At 49.4% G+C, this 25,243-nt stretch overlaps 1 protein-coding gene across 1 annotated transcript in view; it reads left to right on the top strand.

Moving 5' to 3' along the window:
* Positions 1-25,243, top strand: part of MRC2 (mannose receptor C-type 2) — a 531,676-nt gene that overhangs the window by 464,800 nt on the left and 41,633 nt on the right. Inside the window, 1 exon segment of the mRNA XM_086923828.1 lies at positions 24,859-24,973. Within this exon segment, the coding sequence (XP_086779954.1) occupies positions 24,859-24,973 (115 nt within the window).

Here is a 25,243-nt window from a genome sequence, read left to right as displayed (position 1 = left end):
AAACCCACCTCAATCCCAGGATTCAAAGAACACCATATATTTGCAGAAAGTTTTTCAACTTTTGGGCATCCCCGCGATGGATTATCAACCTATGTAGCCCAAAAATACAATTGGGAATCAGAAGATCTGGACATGAGTTTCAATTGGGCTCAAGTGATCAGAATCACCGAAACCCCGCCACTCGGGACTCAACAGTGGCAACTTTTAATAATCAATGTCTATATCCATCCTGATAGGAAGTCACAAAAAGAAAAATATGCAAGCCTAATATCATTGATTAAAGTAATGCAAAGAACCTACTCGCAATGTCCACTGTTCATCTCCGGGGACTTCAACTACTTCAACTACGATCTTATTGGAAAAAACCAGGCGAAGACGACATCAAATAGTGGTGGAAAAAAGTTAGCGACTAGCTTAAAAGAATTAGGACTGTCAGTTTTGAATGGCAACACAAAGGGTGACAGTCCGGCAGGTGTTACATACCTGAGCGGCAGGGCCCATTCAACAATTGACTATACTATTGTAAGTGAGGAGCTAATTCCCGGCATTGAATCATTTCAAATTGAACATCGTGTAGAAAGTGATCACTTCCCCCAAATAAACAAGCCTGAATATCGCGCCCACCACGGCACCAAGAATGACCTCTCTCCTACACCACGCATCAAAGTTCACCTAAAAAAAATAAAATGGCGGGGAGAAGGGTTGGGCAAAATTGAGGACACTGTTAAAGCTCATATGGCCAACCTAGGGAACCAAAAAGAGGAGGACCGTGTACCCAACTGGGAGCAAATGATTCTGGACCTACTGCAAAAGTTTCCAGCAAGGCCAGGGAATCAGAGTAATATTAACATCAAGAAGGAGCCATGGTTCAACATGGACTTAAGATCAAAAAAAAGAAAGGTCGCCAAGGAGGTCCGAGCACTTGCTAGCCAAAAAAAATTGAGGTTAGTGATAAACAAATCCAACCTGGAGGAAGCCAGGAGCATCTATAGGAAGTCACTGAGGGTCGCGAAGTCCTCGTACAAGGAAACGATCTGGAAAAACCACCTTAATAGTCCAACTTCTGGGGAATCATTAATTACCTAAATAAAGGGGCAAAACTCCCACAGGAAGCAGGGGTCGGAGTTGAAACTTGGACCCTCCATGTGCATACCTTATACTGTGATACAGACCCAGGCCCCGCTAACGGTTTACGGGCGATACAGGTAAACGAGAAGAAAATAAACGGAGTTAAGAGTAAGGAAAATAAAGAATCCGAGATTGAGGAAGATCTAAAGGGGCCCACCCAACCGGTCGATTTAACCACCAAAAACGAATTGAGAAAGTTTATATCAAGATTGAAGTCAGAAGGAGCAGCAGGCCCGAACGGGCTGCCAAACGCGATCTTTAAGCATGATCCGGCCTTGTGGTCAGAGACCCTAACGCCTCTTTTAAACCACATATATAAACAAGTAGAGGTCCCTGCCTCCTGGAAAGGTAATATTATTCACCAGATATTTAAGCACTGAGACCATCGCAATCCCGCAAACTATAGGCTGTTATCCTTAATAGACGTGGAGGCCAAGCTCTACGCCTCTTGCATTCTACTAGAGCTACAAGCTTGGATTGGAGTCACAAAGATAATTCCCAAGTTTCAAACAGGATTCAGGCAAGGAATGGGAACGATAACAAACTTAACTTGTCTGTCACTCCTAATCGATTTAGCGGTAGCCAAGGGAGCCCGGCTGTATGCCTGTTTTATCGATATCAAGTCTGTATTGTATTGTATTGTATTTATTGCTTATTAAGCGCAACTGTCACCCCCAAGGGTATCCTGGCGCTGAGACCGAACCGTGCATCTATTAAGACAGCTACATTACTCTGGGGAACAGATAAGTTTTGAGGCTCTTTTTGAAAGTGAGCAGATCAGGGCAGCTCCTTAATGCCAGGGGGAGGGTGTTCCACATCGTGGCAGCCGCAAAACTGAAAGCGCGACCACCCATTCTCGTTCTGTTAATTTTAGGGACTTTTACCAAGAACGCCGAAGATGATCTTAGAGGTCTGGCTGCCTGATACCAGAGGAAGAGGGTCTGAAGAGGTATTGGTCCCAGTCCATGCAGGGCCCTAAAAACAAGGCAGAGAGCCTTAAACGCAATTCTCTGCTGGACTGGAAGCCAATGTAGATCGGCCAAAGCTACCGATGAAGAGGCGGACCGTGGTCGAGACAAGGCCAGTTTGGCGGCCATATTCTGTATCCTTTGGAGCTTTAGGATCAGAATCTTCGGGGCACCCAAAAGTAGTGCGTTACAGTAGTCGATCCTACTGAGAATGGAACTGCGCACTACCTCAGCTCTGGAGCCCCGTGGAAGAAGTGGCAGGATTTTCCGTAAAGCACGGAGCAGACCCATGCATGTTGCTACCGTTTTGTTTACGGAGGCATCAAGCTGCAAGTTGGGTTCGAATAGAACTCCCAGGTTGCGAGCTGACTCTGCCGCCTCCACCGATCCCGGGATGGATACTGGCCAGAAATCAGCCGGTAGTGTACGGGGAGTTCGGTCCAAGGAGCAATGGAGTACCTCCGTTTTTGATCCGTTGAATTGCAACGCATTGGCTCGCAGCCATGCCGCTGTGGCTGCCATACAACGGTGAAAGACATCCCTTGAGATAGTCTCTGAGCCCTCAAATGAAAAAATCAACTGAGTGTCATCGGCATAGTTGACAACAGATATGCCGATTGACTTTATCAGTGCTATCAAGGGACGGAGGTATATATTAAATAGGATCGGGCTGATTGCCGATCCTTGAGGGACTCCCTGTTTCACCCGCCTAGTGGCTGATCGGAAAGGTGGTAGTGCCAGGGCTTGTTGTCGGTTGTCCAAGTAGGACGTAAGCCAGTCTAGGGCCAGGTCGCACAGTCTGCTTTTGACCGGGTGAACAGAGAGCGCTTATGGGGAAAATTAAAGAGCTGGGCCTTGCCACACCAACTTTTAAAAGCTATAAAAGTCCTACATAAGAATACTTGGGCATGGGCAAGAGTGAAACTGGGTAACGGAGGCAGCACAACCACGAGTATCCCAACGCACCAAGGCCTAAAACAAGGTTGCGTATTAGCCCCTACTCTTTTTAATCTTTTCCTCTCCGACCTCACAAGCGTGCTGGAATCGGCTGAAAGTCACCCACCATCATTGGCCAACAACTCAATACACTTTTTACAATACGCAGACAACATAGTATTGCTGAGCAAAACACCAATCGGCCTACAAAGAGCAATAAATAAATTAACATCTTACTTGGAACGGGAAAGGCTGGAAAAAACAAAAGTGGTACGTCTAGTAGATCCACAAAAGCTTAAATACAAATGGACGGCGAATGGGGCAACAGTGGAAGAACAAGGGTCATACAAGTACCTGGGAATAACCATATCAAAAGGAGCGAAACACAAGGAGCATAAAGCAGCAACACAAGCAAAATCCCAATCTTTAATCTTTGCGTACCGTTCATTAAAAGCAAAAATGGACTGCCCTAATTATAAGCACCTATTAAAAGTTATGGCAGCCCAAATTTTGCCCACCTTATCTTACGGTCTAGTTACTTGGGGCCAGATGTAGGTAAATCTCATTTACCGATTCAGTATTCATGAATCGGTAAATGAGATGTAGGTAAAAATTCGGTATTTTTTACCGATTCGGTAAAATTCTGAATCGGACGTTCGGAATTTACCGATTCGGTATTTCCCATTCATTCCTATGGGCCTTTTGGCCCATAGGAATGAATGGGAAATACCGATTCGGTAGATACTGAATTGGTAAATTCCGAATCGGAAAGCAAGCAAAAGTAAAACTTAAGAAAACAGCCAATCAGGTGCAACCACCCTCCCCCTCCCTACCAGGAAGTGGCTACACAGGCAGCTGCAACTAATTAGAAGCTTCTGGAGAGGCAGTTGGAGCAGAGAGATTGGGAGCAGCAGTAGAAACAGTTTGTGCAGTTTAAAACCTGTAAAATGGCAACTAGCAAACACACAGAGCAGCCCGAGAGGAAGAGAAAGCTGAAATTCAGCAGCATAGAGCTACAGGTCCTTGTGGAGGAGGTGGTGAAGGTGCACCACAAACTGTTTGGCAGGCAGTCCCTCACTGTGGCTGAATCTGCCAAAAGGAAGATTTGGCTGGATATTCTGGACAAAGTAAATGCTGTGGGAGTGACCACCAGAGACACAGAGGACTTGAAAAAGAGGTTCTATGACCTGAGGAGCCTCACAAAAAAGAAATTGGCAGACCACCACAAGCCGGCATCGCAAACTGGTGGAGGAAAGAACACAGCACCCCCCCTCACTGACCTGGAGGAGATGGGGGCCTCAACCTTAGAGCCAGAAAGCGTCTGCGGACTGGGAGAAGTGGACAGCTCAGCCAAAGGTGCAAGCAGAAAAGGTAAGATGCATGCACAGCAATCCCCCTCACACCCTCATCCCTCCCTCACCTCTTGAAGCTAAGTGACCCCAGTCCAGGTGTGCCAGCACTATACAGTAGCAATGCATCATGGTACATGTAATCAGTTAATGAAAGACCATGTCATACAGCACAGCAACCACCAAGTTAGGCAAATGATTGCAGACATAATGAAGGGCAGGCAACATGTACATGGTGCAATTCGAAAAGATTTAATTGTAGTGGCTGTGAGACATTTGCGCTTAGCTGATTTACGCTCATATGTCCACAGGTCACACATCCAGAAGGCAGTCACAGGAGACTGAAGGCACGGCACCCGAGAGGGATGAAAGTCAGGAGCCAGGTCCCAGTGCATCACAGGAAACAGGTGTACCGAGTAGCCAGCCACCTTCCCAAGACCCTGAAATCAATCAAGAGTTGCAGGCATCCCCACGACGTTCACAGTCCCCTCTGTTAATGTCTTCACCAGATATGCTAGCATCACTGCATGTTGAAACACCTGCAGCACAACCAAGCAGGAGGCATGTAGTTGCCCCACTGATAGAAATGGACACATCTGCCGGTGAAATGGAGGTGGAAGACACACACACCTTGCCTGGAGATGATATCTCTGCCACACTGCAGTCCAGTGCAGAGGTTGTCCGTAGTAGCACAAGACGCCGCAGAGTCCAACAAAGGAGTGTAGGTGCACGTGGGGAGGGGTCCAGTGTGTTCCAAGGCCTGGAGGGGAGCATGGTGAAGATCCAGAGGATGCAGGGAAAGGCCATCATGTCCTGTCAACGTCAAATGCGCAACCTGAATGGAAATATGGAAGAAATAGGAAAGGGCATCAGGGAACTGGTGGAAGTGAACAAGAACATGGCTACAGGGATACATGAAATGACACAATCGGTGCAGCTACTGTGTACCAAACTGGACACAGAGATAGCATCAAGGTGCAGGGAGAAGCAGCGTGCACATCAACAAAACAAAGCAATTCACCGCCTGGCCACAGCCACATCCCTGCTATGCAGGCGAAGCATAAACAGTCAGGAGTGTTTGACGCAAAACAGCAATGAGGTGACAAGGGGCATAACCAGGATGAACGGTGCTCTTGAGGCACTAATAAATGCTCAAACAGCACAAACTGCTGCTATTGATGTGCCAGAGAGTGAATGGAGCACAAGTAGGAGCCGCATGGCAAGCCCCATTGGTGTAGAGAGCATGGAGGAGCAGCAGGCGACAAGGTGAGGCTACAGCCCAAACTCCCAGCGAACACAGTGAGCCACATACATCTGCCACTACTAAGCGTGGACGCAAATGAACAGTTGATATTATGGGGAAGTGACCCAGGACATATAATTTTGAAAATTTAAAGTTTGTGTTGCACATTTGTGCCTTAGATACCTGCATAGTGACAAAATTAAACTACGTTGGGTGCATACTCCACCTGTCTGTGTCTCTTTACTTACTTAAAGAAGTTGCGTGTGATCTCTTCCCGTCTGTGTCTGCCATCTGTTGGTGTTGCATGTCCAGCTGTGTGTGGGTCAGGCAGAGCTTGAAATCTGACAATTCCACTTCAGTGCCCTTCTTAACTGCAAGGTTGTGCAACATTGCACAGGCTGCAATAATTTTGCAGCAGGTCACTGGTGTGTACTGGCGTGCCCCTCCACTCTTGTGCAGGCCCCGAAACCTGCTCTTCCACTGTCCAAAGGTGTGCTCCACAATGTTCCGGGAGGATTTGTGTGCCCTGTTGTACCTCCTCTGGCTGGGTGTTGAAGGGTTGAGGTAGGGTTGAGGATGAATGACCGAAGGGCATATGCACTGTCTCCTATTTGTAAGAATGGAAATACATTACTCACATGCACATATCCACATACAGCTGCAATATGTATCAAGGGAGATTCACACAGTGTATTACCTAGCAAGTAGCCTTCGCCACATTCCCCCACTGTCAGCCGTGAGTAGATGCCACTGTTCTGAAAGATGTAGGAGTCGTGGGTACTCCCGGGAAACTTGGCAACTGTGTCCGTGATGATAAATTTGGAATCACAGATTACCTGTACATTTATTGTGTGTGTGGATTTCCTGTTTCTATAAATGTACTCTGTGGCAGCAGGTGGGCATATTGGGATGTGGGTCCCATCAATGCAGCCAATGACATTGGGAAAATGCGCCATCTGATAAAAGTCAGTCTTGGTCCTGACCAGTTCAGCGTGCGTTGCAGGGAAGCTGATGTACACATGCATTCTCTGCAACATGGCGTCAAGAAATTTTCTGAAAAACCTGGACAGGCAGCTCTGGGACACCCCACCTATCGACACTCTGGTAGCTCCCAGAGGCAAGCAGGTGTAGGCTACAGTGCACCTGCACATGGGGTGGGATGGCATGGGCCCTTTGGGTTGGGTGCTCCAACAGTGGGTGGAGGTCCTTGATTAGGTCCAGGATGGTTTGGGGGTCTAGCCTGTACCTTTGTAGGATCTCAGCCTCAGTCTGTTGGAATATGGTGATCCTCTGCCTGAAAACCTGCTCCTCTCTTCTCCATTCCCTCTCTCCTTCTGCCTTGATCCGTAGCCGCATCGCAATCACATAGAATGCCTCCATTCTGGGTAAACTGTTGCATTTTGGGCCCTTTTTTATGGCCTGCACCTGGTTACCACCTGATATCAATCCATGGTAAATACCGACTCTTAAATACCGAATTTCATGCAAATTCGGTATTTTAGAGGTTACCTACATCTCAAACGTCCTTTTTACCATTTCTTTTCCGATTCGGTAACTTTTCCGATTCGGTATATTTACCGATTCAGTAAATTTACAGATTCGGAAACTTTACCGATTCGGTAAATTTACCGATTCAGTAAATTTACCGATTCGGATGATTTTCTGTCCCCTACATCTCCAATACCAAATACCGGTCGTTAACGGCCGAAAATCGGTATTTTCGGCCGTTACCGACCGGTATTTGGTTACCTACATCTGGCCATTGGTGTGGCAAGGAGGCCGATCTATTAAATGACCTATAGATCAAATTCTACAAAGCTGTCTTCAATCTCCCAAAATCCGCCTCAGCATCACAAGTCAGGCTTGAATTTGGACTGCAAAACCAGAAATTCCGGAGCATGAGCGGCTTCGTGAAACTCTGTCGTAAACTTCGATCTGCAGACCCAGACACAATGGACTGGCTGAGCTGGGAAGAAATCAAAAAACGGGCAGACATCGAAACCCAGAACACCTGGGGAAAGTATCTGAAAATCTGTTTGAAAGAGCTGGAGCTGGAATTAGCATGGAGATCCGGGACAGACAAAGCATGCCTAAGCAGATCAGCCAACGCGGCAGCAAAAAGGAAATCCTTTTTGGAGGATAAACACACACTTGCAAAACGTCGGCATGGTTGGACCATCATTAACTCCTTCACAACATTAAAACCTCTTGCATACCTTTCATGCCACTTTAACGATTACCTAAAAAGAGCATTTATAGATTACCGGATGGGTATGCACGTCACGAAGGACTTATTACCATCCTGGTAATACGCCCATCAGACAGAGCAATGTCGACTCTGCGGTTATAAAACCGAAACCCTAGCCCATCTTCTCTGTGTATGTCCGGCACTCACGGCACGGAGGCGACGATATTTGAAATCTATTTTTAACGAGCTAAACATCCGTTCCTGCAGACCCGCAGTAACAAGTTGGCTGGGAGGTTCCTCCATAATCCTGGCATGCCGTGGAGTCAAATTCCTGGCTGAGGTGAAAAAATGCTTAGGACAATTCGAGCAGGGGGAATGCTGAGGAGGTGGGCTATCAGGGCCACCCTAATTCCAGGGACTCACACAGAGATCATAAACAGAGACCCTGAGACGGACGGAGCAGTGCCTGACCACGATTTTTAAAAACTGTATTTTACTCTATTTCTTGGATGTCGAGTAGCAACAATTCCAGAAAATGTATTAACTTTTGCATTGTTTTTTTATCATGTGAATTTTGTAATAATTTTAATTAATTATGCAATAAACCTTTTTGACTTTTTGAATGTTGGTAGGATGGGACTTGGTTCTGAATGAGGAATGGTGTATGTTTGAATAGGTATGAATGTGAGTGGTGAGATAAGCCAAATTGCTGGCTAGTCATTGTGGTATTTTTTCTAAGTTTCTTTTTGTAAATATCTCTGTGGTCTTGTGAGTTTTTGTACATAAAGCAATTTGCTGTAAAAAAGATACAAGTGAGCAAAATCATGTTCTGAAAATAAAAACTATTAATTAGTGGCGGTTCGTTTTGATGTATTGTTCTTGCACCGCTTTTCATTAACTTTGAATTGATTATCAGTATGGACAGGCTTGTTGTTCTCTCTGATAAGTGGCTCAGCCTTACTGACTAGAGCCATACCCATTAGTGTTCTTTTCAAGATATAGGTTAGTCACTCCTCTAGCAGGTCTTGCCAGCCCTAATGCTGGGTGCACTATATCACATGTGTGTGCATATCTGCATTAGCAGATATGTCCCTACATCATCAGGGTCTGTTCCTCAATATTGTAAGTGCCAGAGAATCCAAAGAGAGTACAGGGGCTGGGAACTTGACAACTCGAATTCCACAGTACCATGATGGCTTCACTAAACCCAGGAGTCTTTGGTGCCAAACAACTCCTTTTTATAAAGCCACACTGATGCTTGGTATTAAAATAACATACAAACAAAGCTTATTTTTCTAAAATTGGTGTGAGTCTCTTTTTTAGTCATATCCATTATTGGTCAATGTTGTGCAATAGATATCTTACACTCCTCTGGGTTAGGCCTAAGACTGCTCGCCCACACTACCACTAATAGAGCACTTAGGGTTTTACATTGAGCCCTGTACACTTTTGGGGAACCCCTGCACTCTGTGCATGTTAAAACCACCTAGTGGCATACCATACACATAGCAAGCTTCCTACATTATATATACATATATATATGTGAATGTGTAGTGTCTTCAGGTATGAGTACTGAGAGTGCCAGTTATTGAGCTTGTCCTTGTGCTAGTAATACATTTTATTTTTGTGATAGATCATACAAACACTTAAGTATTGTAATGGACACCCGACTATTGTTCAGAGAGCACCTAAAAAACAAAAAAGAGCTCTTGTCAATAAACTACAGTTTGCGTTCAAACTACTGCAAAAAAAGATTGGTAGCACAACACAGCACTATTTGTTACAGGTCAAAAGGCCAACATTTCTTCCATCACTCATATACAGCTCAAAATTGTTAAAGGGGAGTGATGCAACATCATTAAATCCGCTCCAATCAACTCTGTTTAAACGCCTCTTCCGGCTTCCGTAATAAATCTTAATCTCTGGTGAGACTGGAGCTCGGCCTGTTCCATCAAAGCCCAGTCAGGGGTGGGCACCCTTATCAAACTCCATTAGAAGTTTAGAGCAGGCGCACAAGCTTCACTGGTTGACTGGTTGGAAATGAGGAAGCAGCCCAATCACAAAAGCTCATGGACAACAGTCCTGCAGCAGAGCAGGCCTTAGGCAACCTAAACCCCTGGAATTCAAAGCTGGACTTCATTGCCTTCAAAAAGATCACTAACAAGGCTGCACACCTTCAATCTCAGACTATCGATAAGGCAGAGTTTACTCAGAAACGGCATGCCTGCGCAGTTCTGCACTCCTATACTTCCTGGAGCCTGTAACCATATCGGACGTCTCATATTGCAGCACCCACTCAACACTCATTATTATTATTTCGACTAGGCACTTTTCTATCAAAGGACTTGGTTCCCTCTTGGAAGCAGTCCTGGCCAGATCGTCAATGTCGCATATGTGGCCACAGTCTAGAAATCTTACTTCTCCATTTTTTTGTGCTTCTGTCCAACCGTCTTACCCCTTAGATTGAAATTGTTATGTCCAGATTTGAGGGCCCATCAGATGAGGTCCTGCCACCATACAGAAATTGCTCTCCTGAACGGTTACAGCATTCATGCAAGGCCACCAGATTTCTGCTTTCAGTAGCAAGGCTGCTTACACAGCAAACACCGTCCTCTTCAAATTAAAACTGTTGATTGTCTCTAGCCAGTTGCAACCTTGGTCGCATTACGAGCAAGTCGATATGAACACTACAAAGTCAAATTTAATGTAACTAATTGATTTTAATGTGATTACACGTTTTAATAAGGTCACTGTTATTCACCATACCTACAATTGAAAATTTGACTAGTATTTGTATATATTGCAATTATTTTTATTAATTGGCAATAAACCTACTTACAGCAATAAATAAAAAATAAATGTTCCAGGCATGTGAGCTGTAGATCACATGCTTTGCATAAGATCGCCATGTAGTGTTGGGTCCAATATTTGCACTTGTTTTTCTGGAAGAAGTTTTCCCTAGTCACGAGGTAGGTGACTCCTCCCTTAGGTGATAGTGCGCATGGTCATCGACTCCATCTTCAGATTGTTTATTTCCGCCATCGGATGTAACTCATCCTCTACTCCTCCCTCTCCATGTCTAAGCAGGTCAACGCTGTCTCCTCCTCCTGCTACAACACCCTCTGCATGCTCCGCAGGATCTACAAGTGGATACCGACCGGAACAAGAAGAACGGTGACACAGGCCCTCGTCAGCAGCAGACTGGACTACGGAAACGCACTCTACGCAGGAATCCCAGCCAAACACCTACGACGACTGCAACGCATCCAAAATGCCTCCACCCGACTGATCGTCAACATCCCCGCCGCAGCCACATCACCCCCCACCTGAGAAAACTACACTGGCTCCCCGTCGAAAAGAGGAGCACCTTCAAGCTCCTCACCCACGCACACAAAGCACCCCACAACACCGGACCAGCCTACCTGAACAGCAGACTCAGCTTCCACACCCCCACCCGCCAGCTCCGCTCTGCCAGCCTCGCCATCACCGCTGTCCCCGCATCCAACGAACGACCTCCAGCGGCAGATCCTTCTCCTACCTCGCCGCCAAGACCTGGAACACCCTCCCTACCCAAGACCTCCTCACCTTCAGAAGACTCCTCAAGACCTGGATCTTCGAGCTGCAACAGCACTCCCCCCCCCCCCCCCTCCCTTCAGCGCCTTGGGACCCTCATGGGTAAGTAGCGTGCTCTACAAGTACTTGATTGATTGATTGATTGCGCTCCGGTTCGACATCAATCCTTCGGTCCTTCTCGGCGCGTATCCCATTCACACTTGACAGTATTGTTTCTGTTCGCAGATCGTGATTCCTGAAAACAATTTCGATCGAAGAGCTTGTGGTAGGCCGTTCGGCCTAGCCCTTGGTTCGCTCCCCAGTCAATGGAATGAACTCCTTTCAAGTTCTGTCCTTGGTGCCATGCGAAATACCCGCGCACCGATTCACATGAGGTGTGTAATCTGTGTTTGTCACCAGACCACAGAGAGGCCACTGCAACACGTGCTGAGCTTTCTGCTCCAGGAAGACTCTTCGCGATTGTCTGGCCCGATGATGTGACATGCAAAGACAACAAGCAGGTTCCATTCCAGACCTCTTCGGACCTCAATCGGATGAGGAGGAAGGCGACAAGCCCATCAGAGCCGATGAAGAACAGGAAGACATCTTTGTTTCCGAAGATAGCTCCGATAAGGATGAAGACATCCCTCCGGGACAACGTACCATGAGTACACCCCCTACCCTGCCCCACCTTCCACTTCCGATGAAAAAAAAGGCTCTGCACCAACCTGCGCCCTCGGGCCCCGGTGGGCGCTGAGAACAAGCTTCCAAAGCCCCGCCTTTCGGCTCGGCACCGAAGCGTATTAAAAAGCCTTCCGGCTCCGAATAGCCCCATGCCAAATCGGGCACCGAGCCAAAGACTTCGGAGCCAAAGAAAAAGTCCGGCACCGAACATTCTCCCTCGGCACTGAATCAAACTTCGGATCTAAAAATCCGGGCCAAGAATCCATCGGCGACGAAGCATTCAAAGCCGAAACACACGGAGACGCCCAAGTCACCAAACAAACATGTTTTCGGTGAACCCATCGACACACCAGAACCGAAACAAAAAATCCTGGTGATACACCCAAAGACTGGCCATATCACGACTAAAGTGACTTTAAAAAGAGGTGCTACTACAGAAGAGGAATATCATATACCACTGAAGAAGAGAACTGTCGGGACAAATTCTTCCCCTCCTCCTCTTCCTTCACCTTCTTTACCCCAGGCTATACCTGTACCAACTTCACCTGAGCACTCACCACCACACACACCTGACAATCAGGGTGATGGGGATAATAATGATGACGATCAGTCTGGGGACGTGTGGGATGACTATAACACTGCTTCTCCCACTGATAACGACCCTGACATATATCCTACCAAACCCTCTCCACCAGATGATCATGTAGGATTTATTGAGTTGTTAAGTAGGGCTGCTACTTACCATGGAGTCCTACTACACAGAGAATCCCTTGAAGAGGACTTTCTTTTCGAGACTCTACAAAACACACAAAAGTCTACACACATGTTGCCCATACACTCACAAACTTGAAACAGCAAGCCAGACAAGCACACCTCTGTGTGATTGTGACGCACATCCCCACAAGTAAATCTCCCAAAAGAGTCCAAAATTGTGAGTTTTATAGCTTACACAGCTGTGCATCTTCACTGCTCCCGCCGTTTGCAAGGAGAGGTCTCCAACACCAATGGCAACTTAACAAAAATGTGGTATGCGCCACCAGCACAGAAAATAATTTTGTCCATCCACTGTAGATATTATACAAACTGTTCTTTAATTCTTCATGGTCACAAAACAACAGCCATACAGCTGGCGCATTTCGTCCAACTGGTGTGGACTTCATCAGGGCTTAAAATATAGATAGTCTTCTAAGGTAGTAGGTCTTTATACAGACACTAACCATGCAAGAGGACGAAACTCAGAACGTCCTTTGCCGCTACTTGTTATGGCACAGAAGCTGCTTTATTTTTAAGCTGTAGCTGGATCCAGGAGGGCATAGTTGCATCGGAGTACTTATACAGGCTACAAACCTTCTTTTACATCTGTATAAAGACACACATGTTGCCCATGATGAAAGGCATGACCAGACACGTAGACAACATTTTTAAGGATCATGTTAGGAAACGTATCCCTACCCCGAGGGTGGATAAAAAATACAAGCCTGCGCCATCAGATCCAGTCTACATAAAAGGCCAACTGCCATTAGATTCACTAGTAGTTTCTAATGCACGAAAAATAGAAAACTCCCAGACTACTGGAGACACACCACCACCAGATAAAGAATCTAAACTCCTGGATGCTTCAGGGAAAAGGATAGTCTGCTAGGCTGCTAATTTCTGGCGTATTTCCAATACACAGGCGTTGTTAGCATACTATGACCGCGCACACTGGGATGAAATGGAGCAACTAATCCAGTATCTTCCTCAAGAACACAAATCAAAGGCACACAACCTAGTTCGTGAAGGACAGTTAATCTATAACAACCAAATCATATGCTCCCTAGATGCTGTTGATACATCTGCCAGAGCGGGAAACACTAGTGTTCTTTTATGAAGACATGCCTGGCTGCGCATATCAGCGTTTAAACCAGAGGTTCAGACTTCCATACTAAATACACCCTTTGACAAGGAACACCTTTTTGGGCCCGTAGTAGACACTTACATTGGATAAAATGAAGAAGGATACTGAAGTGGTTAAATCCATGGGAGCACTTCAGTCTCCACAAGGGCGTGGTTCCTTTTGTCGCTCCTTTTATTGAGCAGGATCTAAAACCACTTCCTGAGATACTGCATCCTCCTACAAGGGCAGTATTCTACCCTCAGGTTCCAAGGGTTTCTATCGAGTCAATTACAGAGGAAAGAACGGCCAGGTTAGGGGTAGAGGTTCCAATACACGTACCTCACCGTCCAATACAAAACAGTGACTTGCCCAAAGACTGTCATAATTTCTACCAAAGTGACAGTCCATATCAATAGATAAATGGGTTCTTCAAATTATCCATTCTGGTTACTGCCTGGAGTTTATCAACACTCCCCCAAACATTCCTCCAAAGTCCCACAGACTTCCACCAGATCACATAAACCTTCTCGAACATGAAGTACAATCTCTTGCTACTAAAACAAGCCATAGAGCCTGTACCACCTCAACATCAAGGGTTGGGCGTGTACTCCTTTTATTTTCTCATTCCAAAAATGTACGACTCTCTCAGACCCATATTGGATCTCAGAGAACTCAACCTTTACATACAGTCAGACCACTTCCACATGGTAAGACTGCAAAAAATACTACCTCTTTTGCAAAAGGGCGATTTCCTTTCTGCTCTAAATTTAAAGAACGCCTACTTTCATATCCCAATCCATCCGGCTCACCGCAAATTTCTCAGGTTTGTGGTAGCAGGTCAACACTATCAATTCAAAATGCTCCCATTCGGAGTCACCACGGCCCCAAAGTCTTCACAAAATATCTGGCGGTCGTAGCTGCGCATCTCTGAAGACAAAGCATATATGTCTTCTCTATCTGGACGACTGGCTCATCAAAGCCAGCACATACCAGCAATGTCACCAGCACACTTCAGTAACCATTCAGCTGCTTCAGCAGCTAGTGTTCTCAGTCAATGTGTTAAAATCACATCTTCAGCCAAATAAAGTTCAGGATTACCTAGGAGCCACTCTAGATACTCAGTCACTTCTGGATCGAGTGTTTATGCAACTGCTGGGAATGATGGCATCTTGCATTATGATCGTTCCCCATGCCAGGTTACACATGCGTCCACTTCAAGTGTGTTTAGCCAGTCAGTGGAACCAGTCTCAAAGACTATTAACCGATCTAGTGTTGGTAAGCAGCCGTACTCATCACTCTCTGCAGTGGTGGAACACACAAAGCCTATCAAAAGGGTTGCCGTTCATAGATCCAATTCCACAAACAGTGTTAACAACGGACACATCCCTTACTGGCTGGGAAGCTCATCTTCAACAACACACAGTGCAAGGGCTGTGGAGTCAAAAGTAAAAGATGCTCCACATCAGTCACTTAGAGCTCATGGCAATCTTTCTAGCTCTAAAAGCCTTTCAAGATCACCTATCTGGCAAAGCTGTATTAGTCTGAACCAACAACATGACATGTATGTATTCCATACAAAAACAGGGGGGCACACTCTCTCCAACTGTCTCACTTAGCACAGGACATCTGGAAGTGGGCTATTCACCACAACATTTATCTCATAGCAGAACACCTCTGAGGAGTCAGCAACCAGATTGCGGACCTCCTCAGCAGGCAGAGCCCTCAAATACATGAGTGGAAACTTCACCCTCAAGTTCCCCACCCATATTTTCAAGCTTGGGGAGTCCCTCACATAGACCTGTTCGCAACACCCAAAAACGCAAAATGCCAATGCTTCGCCTCCAGGTATCTACACCCGTTATCCAAAGGCAATGCTGTAAGAAGGATGAACTGGTCAGGGATATTTGCCTACGCTTTTCTGCCTCTCCCAGTCATTCCATCAGTGGTTCGGAAACTCAGGCAAACATCACTCACGCTAATACTAGTAGCTCCAACATGGGCACGTTAACCCTGGTTCATGACCGTGTTGGAACTCTCTCTGGTACCACACCAAAAATAAGCCATGGAGAAATCAAAAACCCAGATACCAAGCAACTGAACCTTGCCATCTGGCTCCTGAAGTCATAGAGTTTGGTTATCTCAACCTTCCACTAGACTGTATGAACATTATTAAAGAGGCCAGAAAGCCAACCACAAGGGCCTGCTATGCAGCCAAATGAAAGCGTTTTGTTATCTATTGCAATAAAAATCATATCAACCCTCTGGATGCTTCCATACCGAACATATTGTGCTACCTATTGCATTGGCAGCAGTAAGCATTGGCCTATACATCTATCAGACTGCATCTTGCTGCCATAGCAGCTTATCTTCAAAATAGACAACATTTATCGCTATTTTGAGTGACATTTATCACTATTTTGAGTGCCTGTCATCAAAGCATTTATGGAAGGGCTAAAAAGGGTAATAACACCAAGACTTCCACCTGCCCCAGTATGGAATCTTAACATAGTCCTCACAAGGCTAATGGGTCTGCCATTTGAACCCATGCACAAATGTGAGCTACAGTTCCTTACTTGCAAAACAGCTTTCTTCATTGCAATCCCTTCATTAAGAAGAGTGGGTGAACTACAGGCACTAATCATAATAGAACCCTTCTTTCAGTTACATAAAGATAAAGTGGTTCCTCGTACCAACCCTAAATTCCTGCCTAAGGTTGTATCCGCATTTCACATCAATCAGTCGGTTGAACTACCTGTATTCGTCCCTCAACCTGACTCTGTTGCAGAGCAAGCTTTACATACCTTAGATGTTAGAAAAGCTCTTTTGTATTACATTGAAAGAACAAAGTCATTTTGTAAAACCAAACAGCTCTTTGAAGCTTTTGCACCGCCTCACAAAGGCAATCCTATCTCTAAATCAGGATTTTTTTTTTTTGTTGACAACCAATTTTATTGAGTTTGAAAGTTGACAACAAACAGCACCATTCAGAGCTACATTGTACATTGGCGGAATAGGGGGAAGAAAACATATCGCGGTGACATCAAGATTACATAAAGAAAGCAAGAATAACTTAACCACGTGCACCTGAAAAGCAGACCACACAATCTCAGTCGTCGAGTACCCCGACCCATTTCGCCCACATGCGATGAAACTTCTGAGGATACCCCCTGGCTACGTATAAAGGCCTCTCCTGCGCAGCACACCAATCCACCCCCGGCGCCAGCGCCCTAGAGTGGGAGGGGCAGTGTCTAGCCAGTGAGCAGCGATGTCCCTCATGGCAACCACCAACGCAGTGTTGAGGAAGAGCTTCTCAGCCCTGGAGCTGCCCAATCCGTCTGTGACGCCCAGCAGAACACGTATGGAGTCAAGGGGTACCTCCCAGCCCAGGACCACTGTCAGGTCTTGTGTTAACGATTCCCAGTAATCGCAGCACATAGCCACACCATATAATAAAAGTCAGCGTTGGGGTGGGAGCAGTGGGAGCAGTTAGCATCAGGCTGAAGCTCAGCGTGGTGGAGACGCAAGGGTGTAAGATTGGCGGCGTGCAGAAAATAGACTTGGACCAGGCGCAGTCTTGCCGATACCGCGATAGTCCTAGGGGCCATCAGGGCGTCCCTCCAATCCTCATCCTCCAGGGTCCCAAGCCAGCCCTCCCACTTCTCCTGGAGCAGGGAAAGGGAGTTAGCGGTATTGTTAGGAAGTGAGCGGTAGATCCGAGAGACTTCACCCTGCCCCAAATCCCCGGTCAGGACTTGCGCCTCGTGTGGGCTATATTCAGGCAGGGACGAGCCGTCTGGAATGTGGGAGTGAAGGGCGTGGCGCAATTGTAAGTAGTGAAAGAATTGAGAGGGATAGAGGGAGTGTCTAGCCAGTACATCTCGAAAGGTTCGGATATGGGTACCTCTCCAGATGTCACCCAATAAGGTTACCCCGGCGAGATCCCATTGCCGGAACCCTGACAGGGAGGCAACTTCACGAAGCCTGTTGCCACACCACAAGGGAGTGTAGCGAGTCAACCTGCCTTCCAATTGGGTATGACGTAATGATGCCTGCCAAGCCAGGAATACTCCACGCGTTAACTCGGGGAGAGCTCGACGAACTGCAGTTCCATAAATCATCCCCTGGATAGAGGAGAAGCCCAAGATGTGAAGCTCCAAGCGATATGCCGGGTCAGACCAGCCGCCATTAAACCAGTCGTGGATCGTGTGTTGACGAGTCGCTAAGTAGTAGAGGTAGAGGTTAGTCATTCCGAGACCTCCGTCAAAAGGTGGGATTCGACAATGGGCCAGGGCCAGCCTGGACCTCCGACACCCCCAAAGGAATTTCGTGGCCATGCCATCCATATCCAGGAACCAATATCTAGCAAAAGAGAGGTGTGTGTTCTGGAGCATGTACAAAAAACGGGGTAGGATCATCATTTTGTATAGGGCGATCCTGCCCAGAGGGTTCCGGGGCAGCGTGCGCCATTTAAGGAGGTCGGCACGGATCCGCTTAACCAGCGGGGTGACCTTGAGCTCCCATGCGAGGTCAGGGAGAAGGGAAATCCAAATCCCCAGGTACTTGAAAGACAGCCGGCGAAGCGGAATCCATGACTGCCAGTCAAAGCACTCGCATGAGAGATGAAAGGGGACAAGGACAGACTTGGACGGGTTAAGCCACAGGCCGGACACGTGTTCCAAAAGGGCCAGTGCCTGAAGGCAGCGAGGACCCGATCGGGCGGGGTCAGCCAAGAACAGCAGCACGTCATCTGCATATAACGCAATTTTATCCTCTGCCTCTAGGCCGGGCCAACTCCAGCCAGTCAGGGAGTGGTCGTTGCGGATAAGGCAAGCAAACGGCTCCATTGCCAGAGCAAAAAGGATCGGGAGAGAGGGCAGCCCTGCCGCGTACCTCATCCAATAGGGAAGGGGCGGGATAGCGCGCCATTAACGAGGAGCTGTGCCCGGGGATGGTGATAGAGTAATCGCACCAGATTGCGAAAGGGAGTGCCAAAGCCCAACTGGTCCAACACTGCGTCCAAGTAGCTCCAGTCGACGGAGTCGAAAGCCTTCTCAAAATCAATAAGGAGAAGGGACAAGTAGGGAGTCAGCAGGTGTCGATTTGCCAGGGCATGGTGAAGGCGTCGGAGACAGTATCTAGACCCTCGGAGAGGCATAAAGCTGCACTGGTCAGGGTGGTCGAGTCGGGCTAAATGCAGGCGTATACGATTGGCCAGTACGGAGGCAAAGATCTTGAGCTCCGTATTAATGAGGGAAATGGGACGGTAGTCCGATCAGCTCTGCGAGGGGGGCTGGGACTTGGGGATCACCATGATCGTGGCGAGATCCATCTCCGGCCGAAATGAGCCGCACTCCCCCGCTTCCTTGTAAATCGCTACTAGGGGTGATAGCAGGATGTTGCGATAGGACAAATAAAACTCCAGAAGGAGTCCGTCCGGCCCAGGAGTCCTACCAGCCGCAAGGTGCGAAATAGCGTCAGACACCTCCTCCGGGGTAAGCGGAAGATCCAACGCAGCTGCGTCAGATTTGCTAAGGCGCGGGAGAGGGAGCTCCTCCTGTTGAAGGAGGTCAGAGAGAGAAAGGCCAGGCCACCGCACCGAGTAGAGAGTAGCGGCAAGCATTGGGCCACTGCCACCGGGGCGCGGTGGAGGGTGCCATCTGCGTCCGCCATTTCAGGTATGATACGGTTGGCCATAGGGTAAGTGGCGAGGCGATGGAGGAGCTCCCCAGCCATATACTCTGGCTACAGACGAACGCCAAAGAAGCTTTGCGGCTTCCAGGGAGGTCTGTGTAATCTCATCTCGTCTCTGCTCCTGGACTTCAGTTCTATCCCCGGGGTCTAGCGCCTCGATCAGAGTGGCTTGTGCTTCCAAACGCGTAAGCTGGGAATCACGCGCCTCGCGAGTGAGTTTCAGCTGGCCCTTGGAGAAACCCCTGATAGTGGCCTTACCGGCCTCCCACAGGGTGCGAGAAGAGGACACAGAGCCATGGTTAGCTGTAAAATAGGTACTGATTTCAGTGCCAATGCTGTCCTTGAATTCCTCATCTTGGAGGAACCAGGCGTTGAGTGACCAAAACGGTCGGGAGGACTGGGTAAGGGCCCCTACATGAAGTAGCAGTGGGGAATGGTCCGACAGGCCCCTCGGGAGTATAGAGATTGCCTGGAGTGCTCGGCAGTCCTGAACCGGCAGGAAAACATAGTCTAAGCGTGCATGGGTGTGGTGAGAGGCAGAAGTGTGGGTGTAGTGCCTAGCAGTCGGGTGCCACAATCTCAAGGCATCCCCAAGACCCAAACTGGCCGCCCACGAAGAGAGGAAGCTGGATTGGACAGTCCTAGAGTTAGAGGAAGCAGACGCAATGTCAAGGCCTGGGTCCATAATGGGGTTAAAGTCAGCCCCCACCACAGTCAGTCCAAGGGGCAAAGCCGCGATCAGTGGGGTGAGTCCGGGGAGTGTAGGGGTCAGCAGAGCAGGAGGGGAGTAGACAGGGAGTAGACAGATAGAAGATTAATTGGGCGATCCCCAAGGGTCCCTTCCAAAAGATACTGGAGCAAAGGTGGTGCAGAAAACATTAGCCCTAAAAAGCAAAACAAACCAGAGCAGGAGCTCCAACCCCACCCCCCCACCCCACACTTCAGGAACGGAAGCATCTGTCGCCCGAACAGTAACAGAGAACTGAAACACCAATCCAAAGACGCTTGGAAACGGGAAAAGTCGTGGAGGACCCCTCCTCATTGTAGGATGTGCATGTCCTATGCCATCGGTGAACAGTTAGTATTCAAATGGGATACTGGTCGCAGTCTCGGTCACTGGTCTTGAACGACCCCAACCGGGAGCTCCAAACATCATATGAAAGTCATATGAAAGTCTAGCATCGCTGAGAGGCGATCAGGCCGGCCCGGTGAGAAGTGTCAGGCTGCAGGAAAGATCAGTGTCCGGAAGTTCTATCAAGGACGGTCGAGGCGAAACCAAACAGGAGTCGGTGCGGCCCAGGGAGCCAGAGCGCCACCTGGCCGGAGAAGCCTCCCCGGAAGGCCCAGGCATGTGGCCATGCGGGGGGCCCGTCGAGGAGGCAGAGCGCGCATGTAGCTGGACCCTGTGCCTTCCTGAGCGCATGCGGCGTGGGCGAAGAGTCGGCACATCCCGCCGAGCGCCACCGGTGGCTGTGGGTGGAACGTGATCTTGAGCAGGCATCCGCAGTGGGCGCTCCTCTGTTGCCCTTGCCCACGCCTCCTTTGGAGTCTCAAAGAAGATGGATTTGTCCTGAAAGAGCACACGCAGCCGCACCGGGAAGAGGAGCCTATATTGGATGTTAAGTGAGCGCAGCTTCTGCTTGACCTCCCCAAAGGAGCGAGGCTGAGATTGGACCTCCCGGGTGTAATCAGGGAAGACCATGTTGTTCAGGTTCTAGTGCCTGAGCGGCTGCTTCTTCCGGGATTCGGCCAGGATAGCGTCTCTGTCCCGGTAGTTGAGTATCCGTAGAATAATTGGTCGCAGAGGGGCACCCGGCTGCGGCGGGGGGGGGCAATAGATCTGTACGCCCTTTTGATCGTGAACCGGGGGGGGGGAGCGCTCAATCAGGCATCCAGGAGTGTATCCAGCGTTCCACAAAGTCCGCTGCCCGACCTTGTTCCACACCCTCAGAAAATCCAACCAGGGGAAGGTTGTTGCGGTGGGCGTGGTTTTGTTGCATCCTCAGCCCGCCGGTGGAGCTCCTGCGTGTGGGACTGGCGCCGATTCACCTTGGCCTTGAGTTGCTGAACGTCCTCCTCCACAGCTGACACTCGGGACTCCGCCTCCTTAATCCGGGTATTAGAGTTGCGGAGGTCCTGCCTGATCAGCGATATGTCGACTGCGACGTCTGAATCGCCTGGAGAATTATTGAGAGGTCGGGCACGGCAGGGGTACCCGCGCCAGCAAGACTACCGGCAGCCCCCACATCAGTGGTGGTGAACCGGTCCATTCTGGTCTGACTAGCCGGGGTCTTTGGTATTTTTTTACTGACCATGGTGACCTCCAGGCAGGATGGGGACGGGGCAACGTTTCCCCGGGAACAGTCTGGCCGGCCGAGAGGCAAGGAAGAGGATGGAAGAGGGAGGACCGGGGCGCAGTCAACCCCTGCCGCCCTGTGCTAGTCCAATCGCGCTTTGCAGGGGCCTCAATGGACCACAAGACAATGTCCAGGTCGTCAGATCTCCAAGGATGGAGGCCGGGTGGGAGAAAGGGGGGCGGGGGCGTGCCGGCCCGAACCCGCAGCGCGGGATGTCAAGGTCCACCACGAAGGTAGTAGCAGGGCGTCACGGCCCCAGACGACAGGAGCCAATAGTGGAGGTCCCCGACCAGGATTCCGCGTCGATCCAGAGCTCCAGGCAGCGGCCTCAGTCTAGGGCCCCCGCACCAAGCAGGAGTAGGGGATCAGGAGAGTGGGCCCAGCCAACACCGGTCCTCCCCAATCGTAGAAGAGAACAGAGCCCCCGCCGGGAAGCCCAAGCACCACTACCCGAGGTGGCAGCCGAGGAACCACTGACCCTCCGAGACTCCAAGGCTGAGGGAAGGAGGGGGGGGGGAAGGAAGAGGCCCGGGACAGGCCCAGGGCTCTGCGCACCACCCCCCTCCTGCCGCCCGATCGACGGCCGACCCCCTTCCCAGAGGCCTGCACCCCCACAGCTGTGCGAACACCTCTTCACCTCTCAGACGGGGGGAAGTCAGCCGATGGTCCAGAAACGCCGGGGCAGCACAGTCCAACACCGTTCAGGCCCCCAGGAGCCCTCTTCCGCAGCACAGCTCCATGGATCACCAGCAGGACCACTGTCCGCAGCCTCCCACGCAAGGCCTTGCCGACAACCAGATCTTCCCCAAACTCGTAGCAGCTCAGAAGGCCCCACAGCATGAAGGCAAGTCGCAGGTCAGCCTGGGGGAGCGAGGACAATGCAGCTCCTCCTCGGGCGAGCAACCAGCACCCGAGGCGGCTCCAGTCAGGCCTGGGCTCCCGAAGGCAGGGGGAGCCCGAGGAAGCTGGCGGGTGTCACCCAGGCCCTCCGCAGCGTAAACAGCACCAAGGCTGCAACGTAAGCTGACTAGAGTGTGCTGAGGCTGAGGATTTGCAGTCCCGCAGTAAGAGCTGGCTAGAGCTGTTCAGCACTTCAGAGGGTGATCGCGGACCATGGCTCACCTCTGTCCGCCGGTAAGAAGCAGCCAGATCGCTGCTGTCCTGGGCCAAGCCCCCCTGCAGGCCGAGACAAGGCTGCAGTGACGCTACAGCCCAGGAGGGGGCGGAAGGACTGAGGTGCGCCAGAGCGGGAGGCCGCGCAGCAGTGGTGACGACAGGGCCCCCCCAGTGGTCCCGATGGGCCTCGGTGAGCCAGGATGCCAGGCGCCGACACGCAGGGTCGTCACTCCGTTGCCCGACAGAGGCAGCGGAATCCGGCGGCTCCCACAGTCGCCGTCAGCACTCCGGGAGCGGCAGGCATATGCGGGTGACCGGCGAACCCCCCAATGCAGCCGGACCACACCAGCTCTCGCTCTCCCACTGCTCCCACCCCCATAGGGCACCGGCCCCACAGCCCACGCTCAGCCTGGGACGCAGCTCAGGAGGGAAGTAAGCAGCCCCATTCCCGGGCACGTCAAGGGAGGTCCAGGGATGAAGCGCTGGGTTCTCAGGCCCAGGGAGAGAATGCCGGAGAGGAAACCATTTTATTCCGGTAAGGCCTCGGAGGGAGGGAGGTGAAATCGATGCACGGGGGCTCCAGTCCGTCATAGATCACGGGTTCTCAGGCCCAGGGACAGTGTGCCGGTGAGGCCGCCATTTTACCCCAGCAAGGCCCTGGTGGGATGGAGGTCGAATCAATGTGCCGGGGACTCCAATCCGCCGCAAATCAGGTCTGGAGCACAGCTAAAGAGACAGGGAACCCCCGCTGACCGCAGGGGGTGTCCAATGGCAGTTGGCAGCGGGAGGAGGAAAGGTGGATGACGGAGGGGTCTTGAGCACTCTTAAAGTGCGACCGCCATCTTGACGCCTCAGGCCATGCCCCCAAAATCAGGAATTGCTAGGTGGATTGTCAATTGTATTCAGGTTTGTTCTCAAAAAGCCAAAAGAACTCTTACAGTACCCCCTAAAGCACATTACACTAGCAAGTTAGGAGCTACTATGGCTTTCTTAGGGAATATCCCTATTGCTGATATCTGCAAAGCTGCAACATGGTCTACACCACACACATTCACAAAACACTATAGTGTAGATGTGTTAGCAAGACAACAAGCTAATGTGGGTCATGCAGTACTTAAAACGTTATTTCAGACAATCCCAACAGTTACAGGATAGCCACCACTTCCGGCGACTGCTGTATAGTCTATGCAAAGCATGTGATCTACAGCTCACCTGCCTTGAACGGAAAATGCTCCTTACCCAGTATGCATCTTTTCTTTGCATGTAGAGCTGTAGAATCTCATGCGCCCACCCACCTCCCCAGGTACCTGTGACTGCTATAGTTCTCTATTCTGTTACTAAACATACTTACGCATGGACATCTCTATTCTTTACTACTACTACTCCATTTTCTCACCCTCTGCGGAAAGCAATCTGAATATGGAGTCGATGACCATGCGCACTATCACCTAAGGGAGGAGTCACCTACCTTGTGTCTATGGAAAGGATCTTCCAGAAAAAAAAGCAAACATCCGGACCCAACACTAGATCGCTATCTTTTGCAAAGCATGAGATTCTACAGCTCTACATGCCAAGAACAGATGCATACTTGGTAAGTAACATTTTCCATACGATGTTGAGTCACGAATGAAGGAGTTTGTCAATATGGTTTTAGATGATCAGAAGTGTGAAAAAGCGTATTAGGAGGAAACTGTAAAGTAAAATAATGAAATTGACAGACATGCTAGAGGGCGCCTGCTGATGTTGCAAACTGTTTTCTGTCCTGTGCAGTGCTTTGGGGTCCGTGCTGTGAGCAAGGTGGAGCAGAAGACATGGCAGCAAGCAAACACTTCCTGCAGACTCCTGGGAGGGGAACTGGCTGCCATCAGCAACTACCTGGAGCAAGGTAAGAGATTAGCAGTGATATCATCTAGTACTGCACTGGTTATACTCCAGCAACTACGTGGAGCTATGAATTGTGCAAGAATTGTAACACAACGACTGAGTGCTGCAGGAAGGGCGGAAGGGGCTAGAGAATGCAACCATTCAGAGAAAGGAAATGGAGAGGAACTGCAGAAATGCTGAAGATTGTAAGTACTTGGACCACGAAAATGCTATAGGGTGGCGAGGGATTTGAGCATGAATTTAGCAGGATATGCTAGGGCCGGGTGCAACA

Source organism: Lissotriton vulgaris, chromosome 5 (genome assembly GCF_964263255.1).
Source record: "Lissotriton vulgaris chromosome 5, aLisVul1.2, whole genome shotgun sequence".
NCBI lineage: Eukaryota > Metazoa > Chordata > Amphibia > Caudata > Salamandridae > Lissotriton > Lissotriton vulgaris.
The sequence above is the reverse complement of the archived record's forward strand: the minus strand, read 5'-3'. Positions and strand labels throughout refer to the sequence as shown.